The sequence below is a fragment of the Meriones unguiculatus genome (genome assembly GCF_030254825.1).
Source record: "Meriones unguiculatus strain TT.TT164.6M chromosome Y unlocalized genomic scaffold, Bangor_MerUng_6.1 ChrY_unordered_Scaffold_23, whole genome shotgun sequence".
NCBI lineage: Eukaryota > Metazoa > Chordata > Mammalia > Rodentia > Muridae > Meriones > Meriones unguiculatus.
The window spans coordinates 18878912-18893532 of record NW_026843709.1 but is presented as its reverse complement, the minus strand read 5'-3'; the positions used below and the strand labels follow the sequence as shown (position 1 = coordinate 18893532).

The window sequence follows — 14621 nt, the reverse complement described above, 5'->3', positions numbered from 1 at the left end:
AATGGTGTTATGATTTCCCAATGGTATTATAACATTCCAATGACATTATAACATCACAAAGCTATTATGATATCACAATGGTATTTCAATGATTGTGGTATGTAATCAAAATAGAATTTTGACATCAAAATGACATTGTGACCCCAAAAGTCTATTGTGACATCACAATGGTCTGACATCTCAATGATATTATGACATCACAATGACAGGGTATCATGATGATATTATGACATCACAAAGGCATTATGCCATCAAAATGCTATTATGACATTGCAACTTTATTATGACATTTCAATGGTATTATGTCCTAACAATGGTGTCATGACATCTCAATGCTTTTATTGCATCACAATGCATTATGAAATAATAATATGAAATAATAATGGGGTCAAGATATCCCAAAGGAAATATGACATCACAAAGCTATTTCAAATTGACTGTGGTATGAAATCACAATGGAATTTTGAAATCACAATGGCATTATGAACTCAAAATGGCATTATGACATCAAAATCTTATTACGATATTAACGATGGTTTATGACTTCACAATGATATTATGACATCAAAATATTATTACATTACATCAAAATGCTACTATGACATCAAAATAGTATGGCATTCCAATATAATTATGACATCACAATGGTATTTTGAAATCACAATGGTATTATGAGATCACAATGATATGCATTCACAATGGTGTTATGACATGACAAATGTATTATGATATCACAATGGCTTTATGAAATAAAATGCTATTATTAATGAAAATGCAGTTATGACATCATAAGCATATTATGACATCACAATGGTATTATGACATGTCAACGGCATTATGATAACACTATTAAGATATCACAATGGCATTATATCTTATTGATACAATCACCTCAAAATAGTATTATCACATCAAAAATTTATAATGACATCTTACGTGTATTATGTCATTACAAAGGTGTTATCAGATATAAGTGCTTTAATGACATCACAATGGTGTTATGAAATAAAATCATTGTTATGATTTTCCAGTGGTATTATGAAATTACAATGCTATTATGACAACACAGTAGTATGACATTCCAATGCTATTATAATATCAAAGTGGCATTATGATAGCACAGGGCTATTATGACTTTGCAATGGAATTTCAACATGATTGTGTTATAACATCACAATGGTATTTTGAAATAAAAAACAATTATGACTAATGGAATTATAACATGACAATGGTAAGTCATCCCAATGCTATAATATCCACAGAAGTGATATGACATCACAATGATATTACGACATCACATGCTGTTATGATCTCAAAATGCTTTTATGATGTTACAAAGTTATTGGTCTTATATCATATTGATGCAATCATGACATCAACCTGATATGACACCTAAATGCTCTTATGACATCACAATAGTATTATGACATTGCAATGGAATTATGACACCACACTGCTATTATGACTTCCCAATGGAACTATGACTTCACAATGCTATTATGACATCACATTGTTATTAGGAGATCATAATACTATGATGATATCATAATGATAATATGACATCACAATGGTGTTATGACATCACAATGCTATGATGACATCCAAAATGTATGGCATCACAAGGCTATTATGAAATCACAATGGTATTATGACTTCACAATTGTATTCTGACATCTCCATGCTATTATGATAGCACAGGTAGTATTACAGCATGATTGTGGTATGACATCACAATGGAATTTTGACATCAAAATTATATTATGACTTTACAATGATAACAGTTCACAATGCTATTATGACATAACAATGCTATTATGACATTACAAGGATATGACATCACAATGCAATGTTGACATCACAATGGTATTATGAATTCAAATGGAATTTTTATATCACCAAGCTATTAATACAGTGATAATACAAGATTGTGCTATGACATCACAATGGAATTTTGACATCAAAATGCTATTATGACTTCACAACAGTATGACTTCATAATGCTCTGATGACATCACAATAGTATTATGACATCATGATTTGATTATACTATAACAATGGCATTATGACATCAAAATACATCCCAATGCTATTCCGATGTCAAATGCTATTAATACATGATTGTTTTATGACATCACAAAGGAAAATTGAGAATCACACTGATATTTTGACATCACAATGCTACTATGATATCTCAATGCTATTATAACATTGCAGTGATATGAAATCACAATGCAAAGGTATTATAACATGACAAAGGTATTATGACATCATAATACGATTATGATATCAGAATTTTATGACATCTTAATGGAATTATGATAACACAATATTATTATGACATCATAACGATATTATGACATAACAATGATATTAGGACATCACCATGTTTGATGACATCACTATGCCCTTACAACATGTTGTTATATCACAATGAAATTATGACATTACAATGCTATTATTACTTCACAACAATATGACTTTCAAATGATATTAAGACATCTCAATGGTATTATTTCATTACAATGCTCTTATGATATCACAATGCTATTATGATATCTCAATGCTATTATGACATCACAATGATAGGAAAATCACAATGCTATTATGACATCACAAAGTATTTTTACATCAGAATTCTATTATGACAGTACAGTATTATGATATCCCAATGATATTATGATTTCATAATGTTATATGATATCACAATGCTATTATGACTGTGCAATCATATTTTGACATGATTGTGTTATGATGTCACAATGGAATTTTGAAATCAAAAAACTATTATGACTACACAACAGACTTCACAATGATATTAGGGCATTAAATACTATCATGATATCACAATGCTATTATGGCATCAAAATGGCATCAATACTTCAAAATTCATCTTGACATCCCAATACTATAATGATATCACAATGGTTAGATGCTGATTGGCTGAGAGAGAGAATGATGTCATGAATCAAGTGAAAGCCAGTAAGATTTTCTGGATCTAATTGTTATTAAAAGGGCCAAGTGGACAGCCTGCTGTAGAGAAAACCTGAGCAGCCCTACATGCTTCAATTTGGGAAGCTGAAAGCACACAACACAGAGATGATAGTTCCTGTGTCCAAAACTCTTAGTTCAGTTAATATGTCACATATTTCTTTCAATTAGTTATTAGTAAGGTCCAGTGTCCTTGACATGTGACTTTCATATTATCACAGATTCCAATATTATTTATTAAATGAAGAGATATGTGCTCAGTCAGTGAATTACTTACTGGGAAAGCCCTCCCTGACCAAGGTAAATTTTTGAACAAAAAGTGTTTAATTGGGACCATGCTTATAGTTTTACAGACTATCCATGATGTCACATCAGCAAGCAGACAACTTGTATTAGTCCTTCAACAGAACCGAGAGCTTTTCATGCTGAACCAAAAGCTGCAGAGAGAGAGAGAGAGACTGAAAGAAAAAGAGAGAGAGCTAGAGAGACAGATTCAGAAATAGAGACCTATACCTAAAGAAACAAAGATATAAATCAACAGAGAGTGAGAGACAGAAAGCCATTTTGTTTGGTGACATTCATTGGCATATCAACCTCAAAGCACAGCCTCCTAAAATATAACTCCAATAGTAGTTATATTTCTAACAAGGCCATACTTCCTAAACCTTCCCAGATATTTCCTCACTGGGGACTCAACATTGAAACAGGTAAGCTTTAAGGGGACATTTCAATTCAAATCACAAAAAAAGTGGAAGAAAATGGAGTGACATCTAGGCTAACATAGTTAACCTTATACTTTTTCATTCATTACAATGATTAAAGTCCCAGCAAATTCCAAGTTCTAAAGAACAGGACTGACAATCTCCTCTGGGGCAATTTGGAATATTTCCATAATGGAATATTATTCAGCTAAGAAAATGACATCATAATATTTTCAGGAAAATAGATGAAACCAGGAAAAATCATCCTGGGTAAAGTAACTAAAATTCAGAAAGACAACTATGGTATGTATTCACTTATTAGGAGGTCTCCTGATAGTGTGGGAAAAAGTTCTAATAAGCCATCAAATTGTGATCAAACCACTTTTCTACAACAGGGATTGGGTGGTAGTGAATTGAGTTGTTGGGCCAGGGCATCCTACTGAAAATTTGAAGGAACCCAGGCTGTTGTTCTTAAAATATGCTGTTCTCTGCCCTCAACTGATTGATCATTGCCATGTTCTTCTGTCCACAGAGATTCTTCCTTCTGCATCAAATGGGATTGCATACAGACACCCACAGTCCAATATTATGGAGTCAGAGAGACCTTAAAACACCCAGCTCTAAATGGGATTTGCCTATGAAATTCTCCTTCCCTCAGAGTTCTGATAAGCCTCCAGTAGAGGAAACAGGAAGAGTGTCATAATGAGAGGGAATTGAGAACACAAGGAGAACCAATGCCCTGTGATTCAGACTGCAGAGGAAGTTCATGAAGCTAGCCTTGGTGAGATCTAATAAGCTAGGTACAAATAGAAGGACGAGAAGGACCTCACCTATCAGGGAACTAGGGAAAGGTCATAGGGCTAGAAGAAGGAAGGTGGGTAGGACAGCAAGGAAAGGGAAGGGGGCAGCAGAGGAGACATAAATCAAACAATATGTAATAAATATATAAAAAATGATCAATGTGATGTATTATACAGCTCTTCAGGACTGATGGCTTCTTCTTGGGGGTGGTACCAGTGTACAGAAAGGATGAACTCAGTTATCTTTAAGGGAAATGGCACTAAGACTCTGATACTGTTTCAATGAGTATATGAACAACACATAGTTCAGTTGATGTATTTAAAGGAAAAAAAATTAATGTGATACATGGTTGGAATTTGAACTTGGGAGGAATGGAACTGGAGTGTAATGTATAGTATATGAATTTCCCACATATTCAATAACAATGATATGTTGACAATTTTTACAATTAATTTTAACCTGGAGAAAAGATTCCACTAAAGAAAGGTACGGCTTGACTTTGTAAGACATGCTTTCGAGGAACTTATTATGAAACAGAGAATCCTAGTCATGAACTAGTGATTACCCATCTACCTCAGACCTCATGAGTTCAGGTGGCATCTGTGAACAAGCAATCTTGGCATTACCAATACATTTGGAGCATTTGCCTGGAGAACCACTGCATGAAACACTGTTACTCTTGTGTCCTAGGCATATAATATGGATATATTTCTCTGTTTCATCTGTAAAAGAAGACAAAGAGAATTTCTCACTGTCAGCTGAGGAGGACACAGCTGCCAATACAGCCAGGTCAGCCAAGGCAACCCTGCACATAGAGGGTTGGCAACCCTAGTGTGGAATAACACTAGCTGTCAAATCCTTTATTGCCCCTCATTTCTCATTCTAAACTTAAAAATCTTTCTGTTTCAGCCAAACCATGCCCAGGAATTATCTGGTTATCCTCTCTTTTACCTGCTCTAAAGACTCAATACCCCAGGGAACCCTAGGCCCAGCCTGGCTATTATATCTATAAGAATGTGAAGGTACATTTAGTGAGTATACCAGTAACTGCTCAGTTCAAAGTCACAACCTAGAAAATTTCAGATCCAAGACCACAGTAGGTCTTGTCATTTGGTACATTCCCCTTCATCCCACATCAATTGAGGCTTTCCTACTTAGAAAGGTGTCCATTCAATAAACATTAAAGTTTCATTTAGTTCCTGACATTGTCACAGAGTTAAACAAGAGTAAAGGTGTGGGATCTGGATAAAGGGATGAGATAAAGGCTTGTTAGGTTTCACAAGAACAAGTCATGTGTGCATAGAATCACAGATACTGGACACTGAGTAGTTTCTTTACTCATCTCCATGAGTAAACCTCAAGATTCTCTCAGGTATTGTTTGGCTGAGAGGCAGAATGATGTCATGAAACAGGTGAGAGCCAATAAGAGTTTCAGGAGGCAGTTATTAAAAGGGCCAAGTGGACACTGTGCTTTCAGCAGCCCTACCTGCTTCCATAAGGGCAGCTGAAGGCATACAACCCAGAAATGTCAGCTCCTGTGTCCAAGACTCTTAGGTCAGCAAAAGTGTTACATATTTCTTTAATGTAGTCTTTAATAATGTCACTACTTGACATGTACAAATTATTATATTTACAAATTAATTAATTAATTAATTAATTGTACATATTCACTGACTAAGGACATATCTATGCATAAAAAAATTAAATGCACAGATATGTCCTTAGTCAGTGAATTACTTACTGGGAAAATGCTCCCTGACAAAGCAACTCTTTGAACAAAATGTGTTTAATTGGGATCTTGCTTAAATTTTTGCAGGGCCATCCAGGATGTCATGTCTGTAAGTAGTCATCTTATTGTAGTCCTTTGGTAGAAGTGAGAGCTTTTCATATTGAACTACAAGCGACATATGCAGAGAGGTTGACAGAGAGTGAGAGAGAAAGAGCTAAAGAAACATATTCAGAACTATTAAGACCAATACCAACAGAAACAAATATATAAATTGAGAGAGACTGAGAAAGTGATATTCCATTTTATCTGGTCACTTCTATTGGCAAATCAGCCTCCAAAGACACCCTCCTATAACATAACACCAAACGGAATTATATTTTTTTATTTTAATTTTTATTATTTACACTTTAATCATTCATATCCATACATAAACCACTCCTACCCCCACTCCCAATCCCCAAATCCATCTGCCTTGTCCATGCATGACCCTCTGCAAGTCTACTGATAGGGGAGTTCATGCTCTCCTTTCTTTTGATGGTAGTCTATCAGATCTCATTAGGAGTGGCTGCAATGTCTCTCTTTGTAGTATATTCAGGCTTCTCCCCCAAAAGGGTGTGGTTTTCAAAGAGGAGGTCAATAAGGTCATGTCAGAGGCAGTCCATGTTCCCATTACTATGGAACTCCCTTGGACACTAAACTGCATTGGGCTACACCTGTGCAGGGGTTCTAGGTTATCTCCATGCATGGTACTTGGTTGGAGTATGAATTTCAGGAAAGATCCCTGTTCTCAGATTTTTTTGGTTTTGTTGCTCTCCTTGTGGAGCTCCTGTCTTCTCCAGATCTTACTATTTCCTACTTCTTTCATTAGATTCCATGCACTGTGCCCAATAGTTGGCCATGAGTCACAGCATCTGCTCAGAAAGTCTGCAGGGAGAGCCTTTCAGAGGTCTTTTGTGGCAGGCTCCTAACTTGTTGCCTGTTTTTTCCTTCTTCTGTTGTCTTTCAGGATGGGGATTGAGCATTTTAGCGAGAGTCCTCCCTCTGGTTAATTTCTTCAGGTGTACAAATTTTAGGAGGTTTATCTTATATTATATCTCTCTTAGTGAGTGTGTGTCTTTCAATTCTGGAATGGCTCACCCAGGATGATCTTTTAAAGTTCCCATCATTGACTTCAAAGTTCATGATTTCTCTGTTTTTTTTTGTTTGTTTGTTTTGTTTTGTTTTGTTTTGTTTTTCTGAGTAATATTCCATTGTGTAGATGTACCAGAATTTCTGTATCAATTTTATAGTCTGTGTTGGGTAGGTAGGGGGGTCTGGGATGTTTACAGGTTTGGGGTATTACAAATAAAGCTGTATAGACATGGTCGGGCATATGTTCTTATTGTGAACTTGAGCCTCTTTTGGATATATGCCTAAAGGTAGATAGCTTAATCTTGAGGAAACACTAATCCTAGTTGTCTGAGAAAGGTCCAGATTAATTTCAAGAGTGTTTCACAAGTTTACATTCCCATCAGAAGTGGAGGAGGATTCCCCTTTGTCCATAATCTCTCCAGCATGTATTGTCATTTGAGTTTTCATTTTGGCCATTCTGATGGGTGTAAGGTGAAATCTCAGGGTCCTTTTGAAATGCATTTCCCTGATGGCTAATGAAGGTGAGTTATTCTTTAAGTGTTTCTTTTCCTCTATGGAGAATTATCTGTTTAGCTCTGTTCCCCATTTTTTAATTGGATTAATTGATTTGTTGCTTTTCAACTTCTTTAGTTCTTTATATATCCTGGATATTAGCCCTTTGTCACTTAGAGTATTGGTGAAGATTTTTTCCCAATCTGTAGGCATTCATTTTGTTTTGAAGACAATGTCCTCTGCTTTACAGAAGCTTTATGGTTTCATGAGGTCCCATTTACTGTTTCTTGCTCTTAGAGCCTGTACTGTTGGTGTTCTGTTCAGGAAATTATGTCTTGGGTCAATGAGTTCAAGGCTGTGCCTCACTTTTTTTGTAACTGATTTAATGTGTCTGGTTTCATGTTGACATCTTTGACCCACTTGTACTTTACTTTTATGCAGACTGATAAGTATGGATCTATTTGCATTTTTCTACATGTAGACACCCTGTTAGACCATAACCATTTGTTGAAGATGCTATCTTTTTTACATTGTAAGGTTTTGGCATATTACTGAAAACTGAGGTGTTCATAAGTGTGTGGGTTTATTTCTCGGTCTTCTATTTTGTTCCATTGATTCTGTTTTTATGCCAGGACCATGCAGTTTTTATTATTGTTGCTTTATAGTACAGCTTGAGATCAGGGCTGGAGTTACCTCCAGAAGATCTTTTATTGGAGAGGATTGGCTTATCAATTCTGGGTTTCTTATTATTCCATATGAAGTTGAGCAATTTTCTTACACAGTCTGTAAAGAATTGTGTTGGAAATTTGATGGGAATTGCATTGAATCTGTAGATTGCTTTTGGTAAGATGGCCATTTTTACTATGTTAATCCTGCCATGCTGTGAGCATGGGAGATTGTTCTGTCTTCTGATATCTTCTTCTAATTCTTTGTTTAGAGTCTTGAATTTTTTTTTTCAGACAAATCTTTGAGTTGCTTGCTTAGGCTCACAGCTAGGTAATTAATGTCTGTGACCAAATAAAAGAACACAACAACGATATCATCCACCATATCCAAGTAGGATTTATCCCAGCTATGCAGCGGTAATTCAATATACAGAAATCCATCACTATTTTCCACCGTATTAACAAGTAGAAAGAAAAAATCTACATGATAATATCCTTATACGCTGAAAAAGCTTCTGAAAAAACAAATCCAACATCCATTCATGTTTCAGTCATTGGAGAGATCAGGGATACAAGGCACCTACCTACATATAAAGGCAATATACAGCAAGCCTATAGCTAATATCAAAATAAATGGAGAGAAACTTAAAGCAATTCTACTGAAATCAGTGAAAAAGCAAGGCTACCCATTCTCTCCTTATCCAACATAGTTCTGGAAATCCTTGCTAGAACAATAAAGCATTTGAAGTATGTCAAGGGGATAGAAATGCGAAATGAGGAAGTCAAAGAATCACTCTTTGCATATGATATGATAGTATATCTCAGTGAACACCATATTCTATATGGTAACTCCTACTAACTTGAAATAGCACTAGCAGTCAAATAGTTTATTGCCCCTCACTTCTTCTTTTATACTAACTGATCTTTCTTTGTTTCAGTCAAACCAGTCCCAGGAATGGTCTAGTTTCCTTCTCTTTTCCTGCTCTTAAAGACTGAATACCACAGGGACCATAGGCCCTGACATCCTATTATATCAATAAGAATGTGAACATACATTTTTTTTTGAGTATGCAAGTAAATGCTCAGTTCAAAGCCACACCCTAGGAAGAAATTTCAGATCCAAGACAACAATAGGAGACTACCTGTCATTAAGTGCATTCCCTTTAATCCCACATAACTTTGAAGCTTCCCTACTTAGGAAGCTGTCTAATTAAATAAACATTAAAGTTTCATTTCCTACCTGATATTGTCAAAAAGGTATACAGGAGTAAAAGTGTGGGATATATATAAAGGGATGAAATAAAGGCTTGCTGGGTTTCACAACAACAAGTCACATGTGCACAGGATCACTGATATTGGACACAGAAAAGTTTGTTTACTCGTCTTTAAGGAAACCTCAAGATTCTCTTACGTGCATATTTGTTGAGAGGGAGAATGATGTCATGAAACAGATGAAAGCCAGTAAGAGTATCAGGAGCCAGGTATTAAAAGGGCCAAGTGGACAGTTTGCTTGAGAAAAAGGCTGAGCAGCCCTACATGGCTCAATTTGGGCAGCTGAAAGCATACAACCCAAAGATAAAATTTCCTGTTTCTAAGACTCTTAGTTCAGAAAAGGAGTCACATATTTTTTCCAGTGTTCATTAACAAATACATATGACTTTCACATTATTACAGATTCCATTATTGTTTGTTAAATGCACAGATATGTCCTCAGACAGTGAATTACTTACTGTGAAAACACTCCCTGACCAAGGTAACTCTTAGAACATAGCATTCAAAAGGGATCTTATATTTTTACAGAAAACATCCAGGATGTAATGTGAGCAAGCAGTCATCTTGTTGTAGTCCTTAATCAGAGCTGAGAGCTTTTCATACTGAACAAAACAGAGAAAGTGAGACAGTGGTATAGAGAGAAAGAACTAGAGAGATGGATTCATAAGTAGAGAGACCAAAACCAATAGAAACAAAGATAAAAACTGAGAGAGACCTAGACTCAGAGAATCCATTCTGCCTGGTCACTCTCATTGGCATATCAACCTGAAAGCATAGCCTCCTAAAATATAACTCAAATAGTAATTATAGTATCTAACAAGGTCATAACACTTTACCCTTCCCAGACACTTTTTTACTGGGGACTAAAGATCAAAATAGATGAGTTACAAGGGGACATTGCAATTCAAATCAGCAGGTAGTGGAAGAAGATGGAGGGAATTCTAGGGTAAAAGAATATTGTTATCTTGATAATTTTTCATTCAATACAATGATCAAAGTACCAGCAACCATGAAATCCTAAAAAAAAAAAAAATCAGAAAGACAAATATGGTATGTATTCACTAATTAGGAGGTCTCCTAATGGTGGGGGGTAAAGTTCCAATGGGCCATCTATTGTGAACAAATCATTCTTCCACTAGGGGAATTGGGGGCCAGTAAAATATGATGTAGGGCCAGGGATTACTATGGAAATTTTGAAGCCACCAGGATGTTGTTAGTAACATATGTTGCTCTCTGCCCTCAACTTATTGAGCAGTGCCATGTTCTTGGATCCACAGAGATGCTTAATTCTGTATCATATGGGATTCCTTGCAGAGACCCTGTTGTATGTGACTATTAACATTTACTATTGATTTATCTTCTGGTAATGCTGCTGTTAGGGAATTGAGGACACATGGAGAACAATGCCCTGATAATCAGGCCACAGAGGAAGATGAGAAAGCCAGCCTTAATGATACATGATAACCTAGGGTCAGATATAAGGGGAAAGAGGACCTCCCCTATCAGGGAACTAGAGAAAGAGCATTAAGTAGAAGGAGGAGGCTGTCTGGCGCTGGAAGGAGAAGTGTGAGGGGCAGCAGAGGGAATACAAATTGAACAGTTTGTAATAAATAAATACAAAAGAAAAATTGTATTAAAGGTGATGAATTACATAACTTTTCAGGACTGATGGCTTCCTTTTGGAGTGGTGCCAGTGTGTGGCAAGGATCAAAACAAATTTTTTTAAAGGGGCTTGGCACTGAGACTCTGATCATGGTCCATTGAATAGAAGAACCACACACAGTTGAATTGATGTATTTTAAAGAAATAAAAATTGTTAGTGTCACACATGGTAGGAATTTGAACCTGGAAGCACTGGAAAACAAGTGTAATGTATATTATATTATATTATATTATATTATATTATATTATATTAGGCATGTAGGGATGCTCAGTCTTTCTTTCAAGCAGATTGTCCATTTAGCCCTTTTAAAAACTGGCTCCTGAAACTCATTGGATTTCACCTTTTGCATGGCATCATTGTTCCTCTTAGTCAACCAGCACCTTGAAGAATCTTGAGGTTTTGGAATATTTTCATAAGTAAGTATTCTTCAGCTAAAAAAATGACATCATTATATTTTCAGGTAAATGGATGAACCCAGGAAAAATAATCCTGGGTGAAGCAATTAAAATGCAGAAAGAAAATATGTTATGTATTCACTTATTAGGAGGTCTCCTAATAGTGGGGGATAAAGTTGCAATAGGTCTTTTTTTGTTACCAAACTAGTCTTCCACTAGGGGGATTTGGTGGCATTTAATTGAGTTGTTGGGCCTGGGCATCCTACAGAAATTTTTAAGCAATCCAGGCTGTTTTCATTAAAATATATTGCTCTGTTCCCTCAACTGATAGATCAATGCCATGTTTTTGGATTCATAGAGATGCTACCTTCTGCATTGCATGGGATTTCATACAGACACCTATAGTCTGATATGCATAGAGAGACCTTAAAACACCCAGCTCTAAATGGAATTTCCTTATGAAATTCTCCCTCAATTCAGAGCTCTGGGAAGCCTCCAGGATAGGAGGCAGGGAGAGTGTCTTAAGCAGAGGGAATTGAGGACACGAGGACAACAATGCCCTGAGAATGAGGATGCAGGATAAAATGATTAAGTCATCCTTGATGAGACCTGATAAGCTAGGTAGAGATACAAAGGGGTAATAAGGGAAATGCATAAGGGTAGAAGGAGGGTGAGTGGGACTGGAAGAAGAGAGAGGGGGCAGCAGAGTGTACACAAAGGGAACAAATCATAATAAATAAATATATAAGAAAAACTGATCAAGGTGATGAAGTATAGAGCTCTTCAGGACTTATGGCTTATTCTTTGGGGTGGTGCCAGGGTGCAGCAAGGATGACCTCAGTGTTTTGTTTTTTGTTGTTGTTGTTGTTGTTTGTTTTTTTTTAAGGGACATGGCAATGAGACTCTGATCATGTCACAATGAGAATATGAACAACACATACTTCAATTGATGTAATTAAAATAAAAAATTCTTAGTGTGACACAGTGTAGGTACTTGAATCTGGGAGCAACTGAAAAGTATTGTAATGTATGTTATATGAAATTCCCACATATTCAGTAAAAGTAATATGTTGACAACTTTTACAATGTCTTTTAACATGGAGAAAAGATTCCACTAAAGGAGGGGACAGTTTGACTTTAAAGTTATGATATCCAGGAACTCATTTTGTAGCAGAGAATCCTAGCCATGAAGTAGTGATTACCCAGCTACCTCAGACCCCATGAGCTCAGATGGCACCTCTGAACAACCACTAAAACTACGTTTAGAGGGACTGTCTGGAGGACCACATGAGGAAACACAGTTGTTCTTGTGTCCTAGGCATATAATTTGGACCCAATTTTCTGTCCTGAAGGCTCAGGAATAACTGTAAACCACAGTAACAGGAGGGTTCCTCACTGACCACTGAGTAGGACACCACTGTCATTCCTGCCAGATCAACCTAGGCAATCTTGCTAATAGAGGGTTGGCAACACTAGTGTGTAATAGCACCAGCTCTCAAATAATATCTTGCCCCTCAGTTCTCCTTTTTCATTCACAGATATTTCACTTTTTCAGGGAAACCAGTCCAGGAAGTCAGAGGAAGAAACTGCCATGTCTCATAATTCAGACTGGCGTCCTGAGCCCTTTGTTCCCATGGCTTTCCCTGACACATGTGTAGGAGATACAGAACCACTGCAGGAGGCTATTATGGTTTTCTGAGAGAAGGTCCAATTAGAAAGGGAACAAGTTCAGTTATTAAGGGAATAAGTGAAATTAAAATTACAAAATAATAATAAAAGTAACAACAACAATATTAATAAAATTGAATTTTTTGCACTGGTAATTTTTAAAATCTGGTTTTCACTTTTAAAATTATAAATGTGCTTTATGATTTCAATACTAAAGATGATGCTTTGTTTTACTATTACAAAAACAGATTTAAGAAAAATATTTAAATATTTAAAAAGCAGGTACTTCAATTGTTTTTGTCTTTGTCTCTGCATTTCTTGTTTCTATCTGCCAGCCTGTTTTGGTTTGCTCAAGAGGTCTAGGAAACTTGTAGAGTTTACAATCTGGTCTAGAGAATCCACAGGACACACCAATTCCCATGGAAGAGGCCCATAAAGGATCTACTCCTTTTGGGACCAGTAGAGAGGGTTACTGGGACTTTATTCTGTATGAGAAGAGGGCTGCTGGAGCTAGCTCTCCATCTGGAATCTGTGGAAAGGGCTCTGGCGTCTCTGCTCCTTTTGGAATCTATGTGTGTGGAGGGGACACATGAAGGTATCCACTCCTTCTGTAATCTGTGTGTCTTCTGTCCAGTAGGGGCTGGTCAAGTCCTGGTATTTGGGTATTCTGGTTAATCCAAGTGACAATGTCAGATTTTTATGTTCCTTATATATCTCTCTGTGTGTATATGTTTATCTGTAGACTTGGATATTTTTAGAAATGAGACAATTTGAAACAACACCTCTGAGTTTGGTCCTGGACCATTGGCGTAAAATCTAAAACATTTTAAAATTTATCAGGTATTTTAAAATAGTAACCCTTGGGTGGTCTAACAAAGAACTTAAAACAGTTTTTCAACACTTTGGAGGAATAAAAACCTTTGGTATTTATTTTATTAAGTTTACAAAGTAAAGTCAAGCCATGCTGTTTAAGCCAATTAAACAAAAATTTCAGTTATTACAATATATCATGTAAAAAATTTAAAATATGTTCTTCATTTTAAAAGGCTGGAGATTCTTCAACGCAAAATATTTGCTTATGCTCTTTTACAGGGAAAAAAGGACTATGGTTCTATG

General features: G+C 36.1%; 1 protein-coding gene across 1 annotated transcript in view; it reads left to right on the top strand.

The window, feature by feature from the left end:
* LOC132651578 (uncharacterized) overlaps positions 1-13536 on the top strand; it is a 46222-nt gene extending 32686 nt beyond the window's left edge. The window contains 1 exon segment of the mRNA XM_060376818.1: positions 13393-13536. Coding sequence (XP_060232801.1) covers positions 13393-13536 — 144 coding nt within the window.
* The last annotated feature ends 1085 nt before the right edge of the window (positions 13537-14621 follow it).